Genomic DNA, 17,299 nt, shown 5'->3' with positions numbered 1-17,299 from the left:
CGTCTCCAATGTTCAATGTCTCATGGAACTTTCGGTGGATCATCTCCAGGTTCTGCCCCACGAACCGGACAGGGCATGTCATGATCTCGGTCCCCAGGTACTGGAAACCCTCTGCAACCTCCATAGGGATCACAGCTGTAGGGGGCCAGCAACCCATCCTCTACAGGATGGATTTGTCCCAGTTAATTTTGTAGCCTGCGTGCCGTTGGAAGGTGCGGAACACTGATAAAACCTCAGGCAAAGAGGTTACTTGTTCTGCAAGGTATAGCAGTATGTTGCCTGTGTAGAGAGACACTTTCTCTTATTCACCCATCACTTCTGGGAAACCTGCCATGTCTACCCTGAGTCTCAGCCAGTTCGCCAGTGACTGCAGACACAGGGCAAACATCAGCGGCGATGGGGGCAACCCTGCTGTGTCCCACACCCCAGATGAAACTCCCTCGAGAACACACTGTTCACTTTCACCCTCGCTGTCGGGTGGCTGTAAAGCAGCCGCACCAAGATCACAGTATCTTGGGCCAAATCCCAGTCTCTTTAGGTCCTGGAAAAGGTATGGCCAACTGATGGAGTCAAAATCCTTCTCCACAGGTAATGGGAGCAGGGCCAGGGGTTCCTGTGTATTGTGGACGTAGTCCAGCCAGTTATGGAGTTATCGCAGGTTCTATTGGGTAACCGTACCTGGTATGAAACTTGTCTGGTCCCTATATACCAGGGTCAGAAGTATCCTCACAAGGCAGAGCGCCTGTATTTTTGAGAAAATGTTAACCTCCGTTTTTAGGAAGAAAATTGGTCCATAAAAAGCACACTGAGTGGGCGGCGTCTTAAGTTTGGGTATCACTATGATAGTGGCCTCATGCAAGTCTGGAGGGAGTTCACCTGTAGACATGTAAGGTGCAGCTCCACAAGAAACGCCTCCAGATCTCTCAATGTATGAGTATTGGTAATATTAGGCAAACCTCTTGACAAACTCTCCATCTGTGGCAATGGGAGTTGCATTTCACTGATGCCTCCAGCTCCCCCAACCATCTGCTTGCCGCCTCCTGTCCCCTGAGCCACACCAAGAGGTGACCCGCATTGTTCCCTACTTAGTACAGTTTCCATTGTGTCGCCAGAAGTGTTGTTTTGCCAGGTCAGATGTAAGGGCATGATATTCTGTGCAGAGGGCCTCCAGGCGATTTAATGTTGCTTGGGCCATATTGTTCTTATAGGTCTCCTCTACATTGTGGATCTCCTGTTCAAGTGCTACTAGATGCTCCTCTCTATGTCGTTGCATGTGACATATAGGGCCTTGTCTCAAAACCCTGTTTTATATACTTCCCATATCATCCTTGGGGAGTCCACCATACCCATATTTTCCTTGAAATAAAGGGAGTATTCTCTGCATAACTCTGACACAACCTCACAATCCTGCAGATCCAAGCTATTTAATCTCCAATTGTTTTCCAGTCCTATGTGTGCGAAGCCCAACGTGACCTGAAGTGGTGCATGGTTGAAGATGCCCCTTGGCAGATACTTGGTGCCAACTGAGGCCGGGCATTCTGCAGATGGGATTAGGATATAGTCAATGCAGGAAAAATCCTTGTAGTTCTTGAAAAAGAAGGACTAGTTTGCCTTGAGACCCTTACGGGTGAGTAGTTGCACTTTACCAATCTTGATTGATTGAATAGTTTCTGACCCGGGGATGTCTGGCTCTGCACACTTCCAGAAGCCCCAAGGAAGACGTGAATTGTGACAAAGGGTTAGGGGTGTGCACATGCAGCAGTCTCATGGTTGACCTGTTGAGTGCTGTTTCCATGAGATCGTTCAAGTCTTCCCCTACGATATGTACATCAGCTGCCATTTCTAACAGGATGCGACTTAATGCCTCAAAGACGGATAGGTGGGGAAGGGATGGAGCATACACACAGAGTATGAGAAATGATTTCCTGTCTTGGGAGACCACAACAACCACAAATCTGCCACCTTCTTCGGGTCCTGCCACGTCCTTACTACCTGGAACAGGGGAGGGAGGTTTTCATGGTAAACTCACAACTCCTTGCGATCACCTGGCATATCCTGCGTGTGCAAGCACTGTATATTGACCTCTGTTCGTACAGGGGCAGTGGTTTCCTGCCAGATGTGTCTCTTGCAACAGCACCAAATCTGGTGCGTGCCTTAGAATATGTTGTGTAACCTCCCCCCTTTTGATCTTTTTCAATAGAACGTTCACATTCTAGGGAGAATAATGAAAATTGGTCCTTATCACCTAATGCAAGTCTTGCCATGGGTTATCATGAGTTGTGGGACTCCTGATTTGAACAGAAGGAAGCGCTTGGCTGTGGAGCGATAACATCTCTGACATGCGGTCTTGCACCCTGATGGTACTGGGACTCTATTAGGTCCTCCTTTCCAGGTGTCGCTGAGAATGTACCTATGGTGGCGTCGACAAGAAAAGACCATAAACCTCCCCAATCATAGGTCCCTGAATGGTTCCCATTCTAAAATATAGAATTCCCCACGCTTCTAGAGTGGAAGTGTCTGTCGCCCTGTGATGCAAAATCACACAACATCGTTCAAAATTACTACTACTACACAGGAGTAGGCCTCCTGGCGGTCTGGCCCTCCTACCATGATGCTAGTCCCCATGCAGCTCCCACCAGTGTTCTGTGGTTCCTCCATTACAATTCCTGCCAAAGGAACTGCAGCTTCTCTGGTTCTCTGATCATAAACTCCTCCACCCCCTGCTTCAGATTGCTTAGCAGGGGAGCACAGTGGAGGGGCGAGTTCGCTCCCTCAGGTGTCCGTCTCAGAAGTCCCTTGGATCTCCACAGTTTCCCATGCGGCTGGTCTTGTGACCTCTGAGTGGTCCTCTTTCGACAGGGAGGACTCCCTGTTCCTGTCCAGTCTATTGCTCACCAATCATACTCTTCTGTGCCTCCTCGTCCTTCCGGCTTGATGTGGCGCATCAAGCCGCAGCAATAGTCCCCGTACACAAACACTTCCATGTTACATGTTCAGTTTAAAGTTGATATCTTTTTAGATGATGGCTTTTAGTACACATTTGCTTGCATTCCCGCAAGAGAAAGTGTTGTCAGAAAAGGTTTGCTTGCAGTTACATTTCTTCATCGGCACATTATTATACCTTAGAACATTCTGGACAAAGACTGGGTACTCTGCACAAAATGTCATTGTTTGTTGTCTGTTCGGCGACAGCTCTGGGTAGGTAGCAATGGAGTTTAATAAAATCGTCTTTCAGGGCTATAAATTCGTCTTCTGCAGAGGAGGGTCTCTATCTCCATCATGCGGTCTGTTACCTTCCGCAAGTTGTGGTGGATGAAGGACACCTCTGATCCCACTGTGTAGGAGAGTAGGATCTGCTTCTTTTAGTAACACCCACTTTTTGCTGATGTTTCACTGTTTTTCGACTTAGTCTGACTGGGATCCTGCTAATCAGGACCCCAGTCTATCTGCTTTCTCTCTAAATTGATTACCAGTACCTTTGGTACACTCCAGATTGGATTATGGGGTACCCTTATAAGTCCCTAGTATATGGTATACTATATACCCAGGGCATAGGTACCCCAGAGGCCTCTCAGGGGCTGCAGCATGTATTATGCCACCCCTGGGAGACCATTCAAAATGACACAACAGGTCTGCTACAGCAGCCTGTGTAAGGTGGTGCACACACCCCTTACTTAGATATAGGTTCACTATATCTATCGATATCACTGCACATATAAACCTATCAGTCACCCTTATGGCAGGCCTTATCAATCCTGAAGGCAGGGTGCTGGGTTTTATTTGAGAGGGTGCCCATGCATGAGCGGAGACCCTCTGCTGCCTTCGGAACCTCTATTCCGGGGTTGTTTGTGATGCAGCCATACCATATATACTTAAGTGCATTATAACCTCGCGGTAAATGCTAACTTTAAAACTGCTGCATGAAACATGTCGTGTTTGGTGTCAAACCCCTTAGAATCATACCTCCACACCAGTAACTTGTGTGGGAGGTATGATTCCACCCTACTAGAGGGAGAAATATGACCGCACCGGTACACCCGGTACCAGCTTTGAAAACCCTGGCATCACAAATTTGATGCTGCCAGCCACAGACCTGAGTCTGCCCTCCTGCTGCTGGACGAAACTCCGTCAGGGGACGGCTGGATAATAGGTTTCCCGTCACAGGGAGGTGTGACCACCTCCCAGACAGGCTTTAATGTAATGGGGCTGGGTGGGGGCACTCTGAGAGTGCTTTGATGTCTGCATTGGGGGCACATTTGGTATCCCTGTGCATAGACTAGCTCAAACCGGTGGCAGGGGCTACCAGCCCCTGCTCTGGCGCGAAACTGGACAAAGGACATGGGTGTAGCCACCCCACTGTCCTGGCCCTCCCATAGGTGGGTCCCCAGAGTTTGTCCCACCCCTTCCTTGGGTATAAAGTAGGAACCGCTAGCTACAGGACTTAAGATTTACCTGGACGAAACTCTGCTACGGAAACCAAGTACTTCTACTATCTACACTACGCTGGATGACCGAGGAATCTCCCTTGGAGTAAAGGAGTTACTCCCCTGCAAGGCAGGCATCTAAAACGCATCTGACCGGTTTGCATCTATGCAGGTCCTGACGGACTCCAAAGAGTTTGTAACACAGGAGGTGGGTTCCTAAGCTTCCCCGAGGCCAACCAGTGCTCTAAGCCAACCTGAGATCCGCAGCCCTAATGGGGACCATGCAACCCGAACCCCTGGACACCGTGCACATTTGCAGCAGCATATGCTTTTTGACAATCCCTGAGGCTGTGCTTTGGGCTACTTGTAGTCCAGACCCCGAGCAGTGATTCCACTGAAGATTACTGGCTTACACTCCACTTGTGTTCCGTTTCCGTGGGCTGGTATTTAGTGATTCCTCTCGAGGTCCCTTCGAGATCCTTGGTCAGTCGACTTGTGGGTCCCTGAGGTAGGAACTGTAACTTTAAGTGGGCTTACCTGGTTGCTCCAGACATGCCCTGACTCTCCATCGCTTGGGGAGTCCTCAGGACCTTGCTGGTCCACACCGAAACATCTTTACTCTGACCGCGTGGGTTGCAGTTGCCAAGGCTTGTTGGTCTCCAATCCGGACACTGATCCCCCAGCACTCGACATCCTTCGAGGGACAGCTCGCCTGTGGACTTTGGTCGTCGTGGACGTCTCCTGGTCCCCGTGGCTGCAGAGTCAAGCTTCACCTCATCTCACCTGAAACACCCGACATCGGTGGCCATTCGTCTATCGTGCCCCCGGTCACTGGCAAGTGACCCAGACTCTGTCCCCTCTGCTTTCAGGTTTGTCTCATCTTCGATCCAGGCTTGGCTCACCCCGGACACTTCTCATCTCCCCGGCAGCAGCACTTTGTAGCATCTCGCCATTGAAAACAACGAAGAATCCCGACCCCATTTCACACCTATGCACCCGTCTTCCCTGGGTTAGGTAACACGAGTACTCCAGTGCTCACATGGGTGCTCTCCTTAGAACCTTCTAAGTTTGAAAGGGTTTGCTCAAAGTCCTCTCCTAAGTGTCCTTAATCTTTACAATTCCAATCGCGACTTTCCCATTGGATTGTTCCTTGGGGTCCCAGCGATTCTACGTGCTCGCAGCTGCTTTCTCACACAGCACGCGTCCCCCGTGGGTCCCCTGTGTCACTACCTTGGGTGGTTCCTTGGGGTCTTAGCGATTCTACGTGCTCTATGCACTGTGTCTAGTCAAGTCGTGGTTCTTATACCACTTTCTTAATATATGGTTTGGTCTTCCCCTGGGGCCCACTGTGTATTGTGCTATTTACTGTCATTTTAGTACTGTAATATTGTGTGCCTTGCTCTCTAATCTCATAAAGAGGTTAGTAGAGAGTGTTTAGAAATAAATACATATATTTTATATATATACCTTGGGTGGTTCTCCTTTCATTTGGTTATACAGAAGGTTATAATCTGGTAAACCAAGCTGCTTTACATTCCTTCGAGACTTAGCCTAAATGCTGCTCTCCATAGCTACCTCTAGGATAGCTTTCACTAAAGGTTGTCTTTAACCTAATCATCAATAAGGGTTGTGTGGACTGGTACAAGGTGCCTACTTTAATTAGTGGACAGCATATACCAGGCCAACTTCTCACACACGCCATCTATCCAAAGCTCCGGGGCCTCAAAAGATTCTCGTAAGGCTGGAGCATCAATCTGCTGGGGAAGGCCATCTGCTCAGCTTCCACATGGTTGAGCCCTTCAGCTGAGACAAGTTTGGTATATTTATGCATGGATCCCTGCTGGGCTTTGAGGCCTCAAGCTTCACCATCCTTTGCTATCCAAAGAGGGGTGCACCAGAGCATCCCCACACTTGTATGAATGTGTAGATGTCAGTGGCAGCAGGTCGGGAAGGGGTATTGACCCCCCTGGATGTCCCAAAGGGGAGAGGGAATTGAGCCCACACTCTGTGGGCCTTCAGGTGCCTCCATGCTCTGCCCGGCGCCTGTGTCTGTGGGGGAGGGTCTCACTGCTCTCTCTCTCTTTGATATACAGAAGCCTCACCTCCTTCACCAGGGAGCGGCACGAGCAGCCACAAAGTCTCTCAAGCACCAGGGTGGGGTATACTTACCCCTGGGGCCACCACGGTCTCCCACTCTCCCACCCCTTCAGGCCTCAGTGTCTTCACTCATGTGGGCTAGGGAACTTTAATCAAGCCGGGTGGAGGGAGGGCCCGCCGCATGAGGGTCTCTGCCTGCCTCCTAAGAGCATCCTACCCCGTCAATTTTCCTGGGGCCCACTGGCACAGCCGGAAAAGTGTTCCAGGTCTGCATAGTCAACTCCATCAAGCGAGCATAGTGCAAAAAGTGACCGGGCCCCAATGCAAACTCCGCCCTTGCATCCTCAAATGAAATAAAGTGTTCAATGGGGTACAAGTCCCCCAACAGCTCACATTTCCTGTCCCTGTATTCCTGAAAGGACATATTTTCAGCCATTTGTTGGATTGATGCCAGTATCCAGACTGGCAACTCCCAGTGAAAGGGGGCGTGTCTTAACACTGTGACTAGCTTTTGCCAGAGACAAAAGAATACAGCTTCCTACATCCAGTCTGTATGTTTTGGGGTCGCATCTTTGAGCCGAGCCATTGCCATTGGGTATTTTGCAAGTAGTAGCAGCAAAGCAGGCTGGCCTGCCTTGTATGGTATATCAGCAAAACTGCCAAGGAAAGCTAGGAGAAGTGTTGGCTCTGTGTGGCTATGAATAATCTTACTTTCGTGGCAATCACTTTTGTCCCAGAAGCTTATCACCCCCTGTAAATGCCATTAGGGTGCAGTACATCCGTGATGGAAATTTAAAGTGGATGGGTTTATGCGTACAGTTGAAAGATAATCATTTAGCTTGAGTGCAACAGAATATCGAGCATTCATCACTAATAGGTGCTCAGAGGCCCATCTCCCATGAAATGCCAGCCCAGTGTATTGGGAGAACACCGACCCAGATAAAAAGAGCATATATTTTGGCAACCATCAACGAGTGGTTGGCATCAGAATCGGACATGTTGCAAGGGCGAAGTCTGGAGGCTCCTTGGGAAGAATAAGATATGTGGAGTGACCAACATGTTCAAGTCTGAAATATGTGAAGACCCCCAGTGTTATAGTACTGCAGATTTATTTGTATTGCTCAAGTGTCTGACACGTACTATCAATGAATCGGTGATCAATTTGGGTATGGACCCTATCCTTGAGTGCAGTCTACATGTTTTTTACTGGCTAAAGGCAGTATGTTATTGTGTAGCAGGAGAATAACAGAAGAGCACAGTACTTTAAATCTGGCCCTCCTGCACATTTTGTGGCAAGCCCAAGTTGTGCAGAAGACACTGGATCTCAGTTGTGGGTTGGGATAAAATTTTCACGAGAGCTGTTTGCAGTGGGCATGCGTCCATTTGGTCCACTACAATAATTATGTTTGGTTGAAAAAAATTGCATATTGAGCTTTTGCCACAAAGTAGTATTTCTTGAGATCGGGGACTGAAAAGCCACTTTTCTTGTAAGGGATCGTGAGAATATTCCACCGTATCCGAGGTTGTCTGCCTGCCCACAACCTGGGATATGGATAGTGAAAACTCAAAAACCACAGCTTCTGGAAATTTGGGTTGGTGCACACACAGCTTGTTTCGGGAGCACTTTGGCCCTTTGACATCCGCTTATTCTGGTGCCCTGACTCACTGTAGATTTTTATTGTAGATGCCTCCCTGGTGCTTCTCACTGGGCCAGGTCGGAGGCTCTCTATAGTGCCTCTTCACCAGTGCTGTCTGGTGCCTCCTGGACAAAAGTAGAGATATGCCTAGGGGCTCTGGCCTCCTTTGTGGTATCTTAGTTCTCTTTGGAGTCCCTGCAGGGTTCACCAAAAGTTCTTCTCAGGCTCCAGAATTAACATGAGCTCCCAAACTCTGTCTCTTTCCCATCATCATAATAAAAGGGGTCTGGTTCATCTTTCAACTACATCTTTCACTACGTGGGGAAATGCCACAGACCTGGCTAACCCCTTGGCTTATTTCCCCCCAGCTCTCTCATAGCTTCTCTTCTGCTCCTTTCCTGTGATTTTAGTCTGTCTCCTTCTACTGCTCACACCATGGTTTGTCTCCCACTCCTGTCTGATGGATTGTCTCCCCCCCTTACACTGTGGCTTGTGTCTCCTTCTACCCAATGAACTGTGTCTCTCACTCATGTCCCTTCACCTGTGCTGTCCCCACCATTCCTGTCCCATAGCCAGTGCGACCTCCCCCCACTCCTACCCCTTGGCCATTGCCCCTTCACTCTTGTCCCGTGGCCAATACCCCCTAGCTCCTGCCCCGTGGCCAGTGCCCCCTCGCTCCTACCCCATGGCCTATGTTGCCTTTTTTCCTGCCAATTGGCCTGTGCCCCCCCTTCTGCCCTCTGACCTTTGCTCGTAATCTGCTGCACTATCTCGTGTGCCATGGCCAATATCCCCTCCCACTTCTTCCACGTGGCCTGTGTCCCCCTCACTCCTATGTCCTCCACTCCATCCACGCAAATGAAAACCCTGAAAAACACATGGAAGCTAATGCCACTCCACCAATGTGGTGTTTTTCTTTGCATTCCTTCCCGGTGGCCTGTTCCTGCCCTCCTGCCCCTGCCCCTGGCCTGTGTCCCATCTTGGTGCCCTGTGGTCTATTTCCTCATAGAGGTGTATTATGGCCCGGGTCCCCCCCACTATTGCCCCTGGCCTATGTATATCTTCCACACACTTTCCCTGTGGCTTGTATGACATCCCCCCACCCGCCCCCCCCCAATACTGCCCCATGACCTGTTTCTCATTGCACTCCTCTCCTGTGGCTTGTGTCCCTCTACTCTTGCCACATTACCCATGTCCCTCCCTTCGGCGATATGCTGTTTTTTTCCCAACTCATATGTTACAGCTTTTGTCTAGGACCCTCTCTGTAGCCTGGCCCTGCTAGTTCCTCCTGGCCAGTGGTCCGCTGCCCTGTGGCTTGTGTACCCTCTCCTTGCAACGTGGGGTGTACTGAAATGGCAGGAATACTCTAAATACTCTGGAACACATATTTTGGTGGTGACCTTGAAAGTGGACAGTAGTAGTCTAATTGTATGCATCCACATTTAGTGTATGTATGAGCTGCCTAGGTTGTATGTTCCTCTGACCCATCCAGGGTCCCTGGAATGTAGGGCTTTACAGTAGGATTCTTCTGTATGTCTTATGGGTGGGGCTGTCTGAATTTTTTTGTTAGCATAGGTTCTTCTCCTGGTAGCATTTAAATGTCTCGCTGCTAGGGCAAACTAGAGGTACTGTTATGCAGGAAGCCCTACATATGTTGTCCTCGTGACGGATGAATGCTGCCCCTAGTCTTAACTCTCTCCTCAGTATCCACTCAAGCTTTCACCTGAATAATGACCTAGTTCTTCTTTTTTTCCCTCCAGCGCCTTTCTCCTTCAAGGAGGCTCAGTTACACTCTTGATTTGGTCGATCAGTAAATATGTACATTTCTTATGGTACATTTGGTTCCTACCAAAGTGTTACATTTCTTTGCTCTGCAGCGCACAATGGCATAGAGCAGTCTGATGTCGCTGAGGGTCTTTCCACGGGGGCGCTGTGGCATCTTGTGTAAGAGGGATCAAGTGCGACTAGTTTGATGGCCAACATTTGTCTGCAAATGACTTAAGTATCTCTTGATGCCCTCAGTCTCGCATTACAAGCTTCATGCAGCACCTACCTTAGTGCCTTTTGGTTATCAACTTTGCAGCCTTGGAAAATTATGACTTTATGATAAATTAAAGATGTACAGATAAGGGAATATCTTTGCTACAGTATGATCTACAACGAAATACAGCTTGGCATATCTCTTCAATCTATGTTGTAGGGGAATCTGATTTCATCATCAGTAATCTTAATTACACTTATTTCTACTCTTGCTTATTCTAGTCCTGCTTTCCTCCTTTCACTCCTGTGATTTAAACAAGCATTGATCATTTTTTGCACTGCTATGTTGGACTTAACTAGGTGAGCTATAAAGTGCTTACTTTCGGTGTCCTTCCTCAGATGCAGAAAAATGTAAAAAAAAAAAAACAACAAAAAAACTATTTAGTATTAATTTTAGATACAACAAGATGTCTGTGTTTAACTGCGGATGTCCACTCTTGTTTCTTGAGGATTGTGGCAAAGAAAATTATTGCTAGTAAGTATTCAGGTAATTATTAATTGTTCAGCTTGTGCTTCTACTCCTTATAGGAAAGTTACTATTCGTATCAATGCGACAGCTAGTAGTAGAAGTTCTAATACTACAGTAAGTTGTTTTGCACTTCTACTATAATATTGGTGATGGCAGGATCGCTGTTACTACAGTTATTTTTAGAACTACTAGTTTTACTGGTTCTTCTTCTAATATTATTGATTGCTGTGACAGCTTCTACCAATACTACTAGTACAGTGAGTACTGTTAATTTACCATATTATGTTCCCTACTTACTTCTACGTTGGATTTGCATTACCTGGAAAACATTGTAAATCTTCAAGCTGTTTGATGAAATGCTGTGTTGTGTTTTGTGTTTCTTGTTAGGTCTGTACTGCGTGGCCCATATCTGGATTCCCCGGTGGTAGCATTGGGCTCAGCGAGGTAACTTTGAAGAACCTGAAAGTCAAGCCTGGAGTAGAAGTTCTCGTCGAGCCTCTGACAGGACCTATATTGCAGGCAGAAGAAATAGATGTAAAGCTAAGGTATGGAACTCCACAAGTGCCGTCACTCTGAATCAAGTTGACAATTTCCAGCAGGATTCCTATATCAAGGAAAAGGTTAGTGAAGCACCAGTGTGCTTTGATCTGAGCTAGTTATCAATTCCAATACTGGAATTTTGCCAAGAATAGGCAAATTGCAACCACTCCACCATTAGTTGCAGTCTGTGTGGGTACAGATTTGAATCCTTAGCCCACTTTGTATGTTTATGCCCCAATTATTAAGAGAAATTATTACATGGCTAAGACCAGCCTTTTTGAAAGATGGCTGCTGTAAGGTGAATGAGGCCTTAAAGTACGCCTTAAATGGGAAAAATGTGTAAATGCCGTATGCTCTAGTCAAATTTATGAAAGTGACCACCAAAATGTTGGTGTCAAAGGAAGAAGGTGCCTGTCTCAACAGAGTTGCCATTTAAAGACCAGTTTTCAAATTTAATCTAAATAACTTCTGGACAATACCTTTAAAATAAGTTTACTTTTGTTTGGGCTCTTTCCTTTCAGAACAGGTCTTTTACTCTGAATGACCTTGACAAACACATGCTTTACCTTGGGGCTGATCATTTAGGCCTTTCTATTTCTCCCCTAAACATTTTAAAATGTTATTTTTATATTCATTAATGATTTATTTGTTTTATGCTTTTTAATTTTTTTCACATTCTGATGTGCCTTGTACTTACATGTACTGTGTTACTCTATCCTTTGTTTTTAATTCACTAAATAAAAGTATTTTTCACTCATTCTGAGCTAATTATCAATCTGATAGCAGGGTGTGGTAAGAAAATACTTCATTCTTCAGTCACCTGAGTGGGAAATACAAGGATGCTATCACATCAGATGTGTCGTGGAGTATGAATAGTCGAGGCTCAGTATAGAAAATGATAGCACAAAAATAACATTGTTGTGCAGGAGCCTAAAGTGACTCTTATGTGAAGCTGTCTTTCGTAAACACTATGCTGTTCTATGGTAAACTGAACTCGTATGGAGGATAACACTACAAAGCGGACCCATTTTAATAAATGTAATTTCAGTAATCTAATTTTCCTAGAAGGTTATAAGTTCAGTAATGAAGTCACCTACATTTACAACACCGCTAAGTTGTTTTTAACTTAAAGTTGATTGTTGTGACTCCAGTTGGTGCCTTCTCCCATCATAGCCTTTTCCCAACCCATTGTGGTCATGGCTCATGAGTGTAAGAAACCCTGATGTAAATCCATTATACTAGGGTTTGGTCTAAACTGAATCGGACAGATGATGTAAAATTAATTCCAATCTTTTGGTCCTCTATGATGAATTCATCCAGTACCATTGAATTGGGTAAAATTACCACCTGCTTTCGGCACGTACCGCTGGACTTCATTCATGGCATATTATAGGTGTAGTAGGTATGATATAAAACATAAAAGCACAGTGCAACAAGTCCAGAAATATGCTATCATTTTCCAAAAGGCTTCCTGTGAAGCCTTATTATTTTACTAGTACTCAGGCTTCATTGCTGTCAGTGCATTTATAACTAAAGGCACAGAAACCTTGTTCGGAAAGTGCAGTATCCTCCAGCTTCTCAGTTTAGTAACTAAAGTTGACCTTAATGACTATTTATTGGCAACATAGGGGTTGCGCTGTCCTCAATGCACAATGTATGTTTATCCTTAAAATGGTTGAGGATTCAGAATTCAGCATTATAACATCTCTGAACCCACACAAAAAGTTATGAGGTTGAGGGGATGTATTTAGGCAGTGAGCCTGACAGGTCTGTGGAAGAGCCTCTTTGGTGGCACTTTGTCACTTGTATGTGCTCCTACTACACAAAGGCACACACAGCTTTCTCAAGGATATATATTTTATAACATATCATTTTTGGTATGAGGGACTTTGGATCACTGTCTTTTGGAGCTGGTATTGTCAAAGAGAGCTCACAGGAGGGAATTGAGATTAGGCACCTGATTCGTCGTTACCCCGATATGGTATATAGCTTGAAAAACAAAAGCACCCTTACTTTACAGACGTCTGTTTTTGTGACTGCAACCACTATGTTGTGGGGAACTTTCAAACCAATCTTTAGGGGTACATTAGATTTCAGAACTTTAAGAAGTGGGGGGTAGAGGTAGTGATTGTGTGAGGAGCTGAAGAAAGACAAAATATGCCTTGAGGGGACAGTGTAGGGAATTTGGATAAAAGGTTCAAGAGACGACGGAGAGTAATCAGGGAAGAATCCTAGCTAAAAACAAAACATGGGCACACTATCTTAGCATGTAAAAGTGAATATATGATGTGATAAAAAAGGGCGGTAAAATGATCTAATGGCTGAGCAAGCCTGACAAGGACGCAAGGCATATTTCCACGATGTTTTGGAAATAAAGGTGAATGTTTGCATTGTCCAGCATTCCGTCCATCAATTGTTTCTTTTGCATTTGTCGCCCTAAGTGGGGATCATATGCCCTGACGTGGGTCCCGTGCTCACTACACCACTGGATTCAAGCTAGCCTGGCTGAAGAAGGGTGATGCCCTGAAACCGATCCCAGGATGCTTGTTTCCGGTCAAGGGAGGACCTGGCTTGGCAGTTTGGGCTGGACTGTTCCCACAAGGAACAGGGTCAAGACTGGTTTGCATATGGCAGGGTCCAAGCTGGGGTGGTGTGGTGAGCTAAAGAATGATGGATTAAACCCAGATCTTTGTGACTGGGGGTGAATGTTTGCATTGTCCAGCATTCCGTCCATCAATTGTTTCTTTTGCATTTGTCGCCCTAAGTGGGGAGAGTATGCCCAGACGTGGGTCCCGTGCTCACTACACTACTGGATTCAAGCTAGCCTGGCTGAAGAAGGGTGATGCCCTGAAACCGGTCCCAGGATGCTCGTTTCCGGTCCAGGGAGGACCTGGCTTGGCAGTTCTGGCTGGACTGTTCCCACAAGGAACAGGGTCAAGACTGAGTTGCATGTGGCAGGGTCCAAACTGGGGTGGTGTGGTGAGCTAAAGAATATTGGATTAAACCCAGATCTTTGTGACTGGGGGTGAATGTTTTCATTGTCCAGCATTCCGTCCATCAATTGTTTCTTTTGCATTTGTCGCCCTAAGTGGGGAGGGTATGCCCAGATGTGGGTCCAGTGCTCACTAGACCACTGGATTCAAGCTAGCCTGGCTGATGAAGGGTGATGCCCTGAAACCGGTCTCAGGATGCTTGTTTCCGGTCCAGGGAAGACCTGGCTTGGCAGTTCGGGCTGGACTGTTCCCACAAGGAACAGGGTCAAGACTGATTTGCATATGGCAGGGTCCAAACTGGGGTGGTGTGGTGAGCTAAAGAATGATGGATTAAACCCAGATCTTTGTGACTGGGTGTGAATGTTTGCATTGTCCAGCATTCCGTCCATCAATTGTTTCTTTTGCATCAAGTAGAAATAAAGGAACTCCAGCCGAGGAAATTGCTGACCCTTTCCAGATCGCCTTGAGACTGTTTGTGATATTCGAATCGATTCCCACTCCTGAGATCAGACTATAAAATCAATCTAGAAAGTGAAATTACATTGCTGGAGGTGCAGACAGCGATTATGCAACCCTAGTCTGGTAAAGCATGGGCGCAGCCTGGTAGTCAACGTTTAACATGTTTTTAGAAGTAAAATCTAAGGGCATACTTGTAATATTTAAGAAGTAACAGGTTCCAGACTTCAAGAGGTTCAGGTTGAAGTTTATTCTTAACAGAAAGATCCCATCCATCCAGGTTACACCAGTCATAACTGTCCAACTGCAACTACAGCTCCCTCTGTACTATGACATATAAACATATAAACATTCTAACTTACAGTGCAATAAAGGCAATAGATGTGAGGAAGGGTAGATAATCACATATCATAGAGAGGAGATAGCAGAATACTACACCATCTCCCTTGTACATGCATAGTAATAACACAAACACACTAATAGTCATATATATTCATTAAGATACGACGGACGTTTGACCGGTCTCGAAGACCGGCGTGAAGCCCACGTTCCATGACAGTCTTTTGATTGAGGAATACATGAAGAGGAAAATTTGATTGCACCAGAACACTTCTCACCATTTAAATTACTCAATTTGTCGTACTTACTCCTCACTACCACCACTCTATTAAGGTTCCAAACACGATGGTCTTCTGTTTTCACAGCATTGTTGAATACTTTGATGACAACCATTGGTTCAAAATATTTAGAATTAGAATTACCAACAAAACCGGGACGCTTAACAACGACCAAATCCCCTACTTTCTCCTCCAACTTCTTGACAGATTTCTTTTTGTCAAAGTAGCTTTTTCTTTGCAAGGCTTTGTGTTCTTCTCTCAGTTGCACATACTTACCATCAGTCACACGTTCTTTCCCTTTGTAAAAACAATAATTATTTACCCAAAAATGGCTCAAGATGAGTGTTAGGTACTCTTCCACGAAAGAGCAGGAACGGAGTCTTCCCCGTAGTGGAGTGCGGTGTCAACCTGTATTCTTCTATTTTTCTAAGAACTTCTCCTCTTCACTCAAGAGATGAAGACTTAGCCAAGGTAATAGTTTCTTTCAAAACTCTGTTAAGTCTCTCCACCATCCCATTTGCCTCGGGATGATAGAGAGAGCAAGTTTTATGTATGATTTCACTGGATGACAGAAAAAGTTCCATCTCTTTTGAGATTAGTTGGACACCATTGTCCATTAAAATGGTCTTAGGAAACCCTTCTCTAGAAAACCATTTTTAGGTCTCGGCTAGCGAAGGCTGCGCTTGCGCAGTCTCGCTCGCGAGATTTAATGACTTTGAGAAGAGGGGCTTGAACCCGCCCCTCTTCTCCCCTGTTCTCCATTGGCTGGCCTCTTGAATGCTGGCCAGCCATTGGAGAAGAGGTCAGTCATTCCGATCAGGCCCCGTCTTTTTCGGATCGGGGGGCGTGTTTTTTGCAAGAAGTCTCATTCTCTCCTCCAGCCAATGGCTGGAGGAGAGAAAAGACAAACACGCCCCCGAATCCGAAAATGCCGCTGCTTTTCTCCGAGGCATTTCTGCTCTGCCTCGGAGAAAGGCGGTGGTGTCTTCCGGTGCCCTCGGCTAACCTTACTTTCAAATTAGATCACACTGTGGGTGGCAGACAATTTTTCAAAACTTGAGATGGCGGATTCTTTGTCAGATGGAAAACGGCCGGTGTCTCCGGCGGCAAGGGAAGACTCTCCGGTCGCACATCTGCTCCCCTGACTTTGGATTTCGAGCGCGCAAAAGATTGGGGCGAATTGGCCCTCTTTCGCCCGATAATAAACTCACAGCACGCGGAGCTCAAGCTAACTCCTTCTCTTAGCTGAGCACTGGATGGCCAGATCTCAAAAACTAAAAATACCTGCAGACTATTTGAGAGCGTCTCGCAGACAAAAAACACGTGAAGAAAACACGGCCAATCCACACTTCGGAATTTTGTATGGTGCACTGGGATTGGCTGGATTATCCACTGTGCTTGTATACATTAGCCATCCACCTACTCCTAGACGACGCCCACGACATAGCCTATTTTCCTCCGTGTAAGCCTGTGTCCAGGTACGGGGCATTTACCGCTGAGGAAGTCACTTCTCCTGGTGAGTAGACTTAATGGATACAACCTCAGTGTGTTTTGTGGCGCAGCCTGCCACGGAGAGCTACTCGTCTCATACTTTCGTCACGGACGCGTTATCGTCAGTCTCTTCCTAACATTTCGGTTCAGTCCTCTAGTGCAAGGCTACTCCCAGTGCTGCTGTCGCGTCGCCGCAGAGTGCGCTGGGCTCCGGTTGACTTGTCTGCTGCTAATACAGTCCACGTTGGGTCTCCGCGCCGTCGGAGTCTCTACGAGGAGGGTAAGTGTGACACTCTGCCTTTTGTAGAAGAGTATATGTACAATACAACACTTTTCCAGTTCTGCACCTGCCGTTTCCATGATGGGGCTCTGAAGGCTCCGCATACACTGCTCCGCGGGCAGGAGGGGATGTGCCCTTACGCTGTTGATCCTCGTGGTTTGGTTTAAACCCTCTCTGATGTAAAGGCAGGCGGTTGCAGAGAGTTGGTGATCGACTAGTGTATTATAATTGGTAGTGTGTTTACGGTTCATCCTG

The 17,299-nt window shown here is 46.6% G+C and overlaps 1 protein-coding gene across 2 annotated transcripts in view; it reads left to right on the top strand.

Annotated features, from left to right (window-relative positions):
• AFG2A (AAA ATPase AFG2A) overlaps positions 1 to 17,299 on the top strand; it is a 1,612,935-nt gene that overhangs the window by 113,284 nt on the left and 1,482,352 nt on the right. For both annotated transcript variants that reach the window (XR_014978118.1, XM_085641546.1), the window contains exon 3: positions 11,055 to 11,212. Coding sequence is in view for 1 of the 2 variants with exons in the window: in XM_085641546.1 (XP_085497672.1) it covers positions 11,055 to 11,212 (158 nt within the window). In the remaining variant the exon portion in view is untranslated. The remainder of the gene's footprint in view (positions 1 to 11,054; positions 11,213 to 17,299) is intronic.

The sequence above is a fragment of the Triturus cristatus genome, chromosome 2_2 (assembly GCF_964204655.1).
Source record: "Triturus cristatus chromosome 2_2, aTriCri1.1, whole genome shotgun sequence".
NCBI lineage: Eukaryota > Metazoa > Chordata > Amphibia > Caudata > Salamandridae > Triturus > Triturus cristatus.
Note: the sequence above shows the minus strand (reverse complement) of the source record. Positions and strands in the feature narration are given on the sequence as shown.